This window comes from Aptenodytes forsteri, unplaced genomic scaffold (genome assembly GCF_000699145.1).
Source record: "Aptenodytes forsteri isolate BGI_AS27 unplaced genomic scaffold, ASM69914v1 Scaffold92, whole genome shotgun sequence".
NCBI classification, from domain to species: Eukaryota; Metazoa; Chordata; class Aves; order Sphenisciformes; family Spheniscidae; genus Aptenodytes; species Aptenodytes forsteri.
The window spans coordinates 56779-62778 of record NW_008794581.1 but is presented as its reverse complement, the minus strand read 5'-3'; the positions used below and the strand labels follow the sequence as shown (position 1 = coordinate 62778).

Here is a 6000-nt window from a genome sequence, read left to right as displayed (position 1 = left end):
GGGGGGCAGCAGTGACACAACAAAGTATTTGATCTGTGTTTGGTTAAACCAGGCAATATTGTTTCACTTCAAACATGTAATTCTTCTCGACTTCTTTTTCTCTAGGTTATACTTGGCTTGATTCTTCAGCAAAAAGATAAATGTGTTTATAATACACTGGTTTAGCAAAAAGCAACAAAAAAGGTGACATTTCTAGCTATTTAAACAGCTTTTTATTTAAGCTTGAAAACAACTACTCTGTCTAATAGTCTCACTAAGCCTTCAGTAACCCTGCCTTGGTACCGAAATCAGCCTGAATTAGAGATTATTTACCAATAGCAAATAATTTGTGTATCAATTTTAACCATTTTGGCTTGCACACAGTAACTTCGTTATTGCCAACACAAAGCAAATATTCTCTGCATACACACTTTCAATCCATAAGTTAACAATAATGTTAACATAAATGTAACGACATTTAAACAGCTATTTCAATTATCAGTCATTTCGGGTGTCACTGCCCATATTAGGTGTGTGCTCCTCATGGAAAAGAGAAGAACTTGAAAGAAAAAGACCAGGCATATCCAGGTCTAAGTGTGTATGAATACACTACAAACAGATTAAAAAGCTTATCTTTTCCAGAGTGTTCTTATATGCCAAAGCCACTTGCATAAACACACTAAGATGGGTACAAATTGCAAGCATATTTAATTCAATATACTATTAAAAAATGATCCCTTTATTACCTGACCAATTCTACCCTGAAGAGAGTTGTGAGCAACTGTATTTTATATTTTGTCACAATAATGTAACCAACCTTTTATCACGTCCACCAAATACAACTTAATCAGTTGCTCATATGCTGCTACGTAACTTGAAACAATAAATTTAAGAGAAGTACAGTCCCAAAGGACAATCTCTAGATTCCATAGCAGTAACTTCAGGGGAGCAAGGCCTGGCTTCAAGGTCTCACTTTGTAAAGAGACAGCCAAGTGAAAACCTGCTGCCTTCACTCATGGCTGCAGAAGTGAAATCAGACACTCTCTCCAGAGGGCCTGGTAAACATGGACCAGTTTCCAAATACTTTCTTTTGAGAACACCTCCATACATTTTTTACTTGGACACATTCACTGTGTGATCAGTGGACCTTTGATAGTTCGAAATACTTAAAGTTAAAATGGAGTTATACTTTTAGCTAGCTGTATCATGCAAAATATTATACAGACCTGAACTGTTACGGCAAGCTAATTATACAACCATGTCAGCAAATCAAGCTTTGCCATATGTAGTGTGTAAGTCCAATTTATGCAGCAATTTCCAAATCATATTTCTGGTAACTTATGAAGGGGGATAAAAATTACTTCTTATGGACACAGCAAAAATCTCAGAGTAGGACTGTGGAATATGCACTGTATAAATACATGGTAATCAGCAATTTTCTGAAAGAGCTTATATTCTAAATAAATAAAGCAGATTAAAAGCATATGGGAAAAAAACACAGCACAAGGAGATAAACTTATTCATGGCTGCACAGCACGCAAGGTTCCTGTTTCTTCCTTTGTGCCGCTCCTGTTTCTTCCTTTGTGCCCTACTCTTTGGGTCCATCCTGACCTTAAATATTATTCACTACATCAAGTAAAATAAAACATAGATTTTAACTGAAATACCTACTGGCCTTTGCTGGACTGAAGGGGAAGTTTAAAACAATGTATCTCTATCTTCCCTTCATCTTCCTGACCAAGACATATAAAACAGTTGATCAGTTACGCATTCCAGGGAGGTGGTGTCAATGACTTATTCTGTCCAAAATGATGATCTTCACACATGATCTGATCATTCTTGACTGCATGCTGTTCTTTCAGCAAAACAGATCCTGTGTATCAAACCTGGCAGTGTTGTGTGCTACTCCATAGATAGGAATCTACAAAAGTCACTTTTATGAAAATTGAAGTAGTATTCTCTTTAGTAATCTTTTTATCAAACAGACTGCAGTTCAATAGTGAAAGTACAGGTCATTTAAACGTGACCTAACTTAATAATCACAATATCTGAAATACAACGTCAAAACTTCTGTACATGAAAACACTAGTAAATGTTTTACAGGGAAAGCAAACACTGAAAAAAGAATATTGATTACAGCAATGAAAATATTCAACACATTCAGGAGTAAAATACAAGTTCCTTCCATGAAAGGCAGAACTAACAGAGTCCTGTGTTCTGTGTATTTAACTCTTATCCTCACTCCCACCCAGCTATAACGTTGTTTCCATCAGCAACCTCAAAGGAAAGATAACAGATACTGTGGATAGCGTGACACTGTACTTGTTCTCATTGGCTGGCTATCACACACACAAAAATCTTTAAATACTATGTTCTGCCCGCCTTTTCTCCAGCATGGGCATTAATTTGGGTTTCTCTTCTCCAACCAATTACCAGTTTTTATGAAACTAGACGGAAGTTTAGTATCTTCAGAACACACACCCTGCTCTGAAAGGATTTACAGTTGTCAGGGATACACAGATGATCAAGTAAACAGTACACCTGACTAAGTTTTATTTCTGTAGCAGAAAGAGTTAAAAATAATATAGCTTGCTGCATTAGGTGCGTCATTGCCTGATATGACTTCTCAGCTATGTATGTTTCCAATACAGGAATTCTAATGGCTATTTTTTACAGTTGTCGTTATACAGACAAGTCGTAAAGGATGCATCTAGTGTCCCACATAAATTAGGAACTTGAGGATATCCTCCAGCAGTGTCTTCTAATTTACCTGTTTAGCAAACAGCACCTTGCCAGCTGAAAAGACAGGTACTCAGGAGAAACTTTTAGGACAAAAGACCATTCCCTTATCTGCAGAGATCATTGAAGGAAAATCTCTAAGAATCAGGCTTAAGCATGCACAAAGTGCAATTAGTTCATGAATTGCCACAGGCCATACGGATTTAGCTTACATACTCCATATGTGGTGCACACCCCAATGATGTTTTCTTATAAGGATTTAATGATTGTTCACTTCTTACATTAAAGTAAAATATGAACTCTTCAAAAATTATGAGTATCCAGCAGTTATACATTTTGTTCCCCTTCCAGGAAATGGATATGATGCAAATACACAGGACAGCAACGTGTATGAACCAACTGCCTCAGAAACAAGTTCTTTAGAAGTTCTTTAACCTTATTGAAATACAACCATTTAATATTTTATAAGGACAAGCACATTTTCTAAGAAATTCTCGAGTGACAATTTGGCAAAATATTTGTAATCCACAGCCTTCTCAGATGCCCTCACAACTTCAGCTTCTCCTTCTCTTCTACAAGAAAGTCCAGATGCCAAAATTAAACCCAGATTCTAGCAAACCAACAAGGCTAGTGAACCAACTATATATGGGAGAATTCTTCATTAGGTGTGGCCTATATCGATGTATATTATAGTAAAGTAAGGAGCCAACTGGTCAGTTACCTCCATTGACTCGGGGTGACAGAAGACAAGCACAGCTATGAAGGTCCAAATAATTCATATCACAATCAATACCTTAAACTACAACTAAGAAGAACAGATTTTTCTCACCCATGGATAGGCAGTTTTAGAATAGTGTAATATAACAAAACCCAGCTATTTTTAAAGGACAAAGCTCTAACTTCTGGCAGCTATTTTACAGGATAGGATGCTTGGCTAAGCAAAAGATGTCAGACACTCTTTATCTGCATTCCTGTTGGTCCTTTTTTAGTCTTTTCACCCATTTCCTCTCTGTCAGTTACCACTTCTGCATTACTGCTATTCTTTCTCTTGAAGGGTTATAAAAGTGTTGCTATATTGAATAGAAGGAATCAAAGTTTTGCATATTCTAAAACACTAAGATGAGCTTATTACTTACTCAAATTCTGTGGCATAATATTTGAAGAAGCCTATTAGCAAATCTCCAAGGCTTGATCCATTTTTTGAGAGGTAAGGAGGAATGGTACATGGAGCTTGATGAACAAGATGCAACTGCATAGTAGGATCAAAAGATTCCTGTCAAAATAAAATCAGAGAGTATGTATATACACACACACACAGCGCCTTAATCTAGGTGCATATATTTTTCACAAAAAAGTTGCCTATGATTTGCTTATTAGAAGTTCAAGGACACCTTACAAGCAAAGGACTCTATTTCTCTCGTGGTCCTCTGTTGGATACTAGTTACTCCCCCTGAACTCAGGTAGAATCATCTTGCACAGGAGTGTCCAAGACCATCCCTTGCCTTCTGTTTGCTAAAGAATTTTAACATGGGAGAATCTCTGAACTGGACTTGCATTTACATGCTAGTAAGACCACATGAGCAGAAGCTGATTAAGATAGCCTGCACTTGAGCTGGCTGCAGTTGAACTGAGATAGGGTAGGTGAAGCTAATGAACTTATCGCCAAGTTCCCATAACTGTGGTACGGAAACAATCCTAAAGGAAAGCCTGATTTATTTTTCTCACAGCACAGAGTTGAAATTGCATATCAAACCCACTGGCTCTAATATGAACCTGCATCCTCCCACATAATGAGTTCAAAGACTGCAGCAGCACCTCCTCTAGCCAACCTATCTGAAAGAATAAAAAAAAAAGTTATACAAAAAACCTGAATACACAGAATGCAGCGTTTAAGCTGAAGTATGCTTTTCTTCGGGGGCAAGGGGATGGGGGAAGTCAGGTTTGCTATAAGCAAAAGTCACTATTGCCAGCTTAAAAAGGAATCTACACAAGACTAAATTAACATGGTTTTAGACCTGCTATACTGTTTGGGTGTCCATTGCATCTTTTACGTTATTCTGAGAGACTGGGGTACATGGAGAAAAACATATCTTCTCTTGCTAGAGATACAATTTTTAAAACCTGGTAATACCAGGATACTACATTTTACAGCAATGTTGTGTATTTTAAGGAAAATGAACCCAAGATAGAAAAGAGCAAGCTTTACATTCACATAAAGAAATAAATCTGTGTAAATTCAGGAACCTATTCAGTCATTAGTGTATCTCCACTCCCACTACTTTGTTATTTTAAAAAGTAGTGTCAGGCATAACTCAAACTTTCTAGTACTAAATATCACTGGAAGCACTATACACTGTAATACTATTTCCAGGTTCACAGCTGGCAGTGCTCCCTCTGAGAAAAGTATGGTTAGCATACTTAGCTAGCAATCAAACCAGTAGGACTGGAAAGTTTGGGACTCCCGTCCTCTTTTGCCAGTTCTGGCAAAACTTCCTGGAACCTTGCACAACACCTTCTGGGAAAAAAGGCCATTCTTCCAGCTATGAAAAATTTCAAGTCTTCTTCTCACGTGATACAACTTTGCATATAAAGTATTATTATAGTTAGCAGAGCTCAGAATTTAACAGCTCACAATCCAACAGAACACACCAAAAACACGGAGACAGGCAGACATAAAAAGCAGATATGCAGCATATAAAGATCTAAAAGGGGAACAGTCTTTCCTATGTTATACAGTATATACAGTTTTAACCCCAAAGGTAATCAGACATGTATAGAGTGAAAGTCACTCCTTGCCCATCCCCACTCTTCCCATAGAAGAGTCACAACAAATGAATTTAGTACTAGCAGTATAACAGCTCACGAAGAAATCGACACAGGGGGAAAAAAAAGAATGAGAACAAGGGCTGCTGATCTCCAAACAATACAAAACAGAAACACAATGATATTACTATAACAGATGTCTGCTAAGACTAATAAGTAAATGTTTGGAGGCAGCAGACATTTTTGAAAGGGAAAACAAGATTTTTTTTTTTTTTTTTTTTAATGCTTTGAATGTTCAAATGCCTGAGAACTTCTCAACTGCAAGAAAAATCTGCCACCACAGTGAGGTTGGCATACTGAGCAGCTAAAAAGTTAGACTTTGGGATATTATTTTTCAGAATAATAAATAAGCTATTTTCTTTAGCACTATAACTATTATATACTTAGAGAGCACTATTACTACTATATACTTAGAGAGGATGTTGCTTTTTCTTATCAATCTTGGCCTTAAGTACATTT

At 37.0% G+C, this 6000-nt stretch overlaps 1 protein-coding gene across 2 annotated transcripts in view; it reads right to left on the bottom strand.

The window, feature by feature from the left end:
• The window catches only part of PAPD4 (poly(A) RNA polymerase D4, non-canonical), a 49948-nt gene that overhangs the window by 9617 nt on the left and 34331 nt on the right, over positions 1–6000 (bottom strand). For both annotated transcript variants that reach the window (XM_009272457.1, XM_009272459.1), the window contains exon 11: positions 3855–3991. In XM_009272457.1, coding sequence (XP_009270732.1) covers positions 3855–3991 — 137 coding nt within the window. The remainder of the gene's footprint in view (positions 1–3854; positions 3992–6000) is intronic.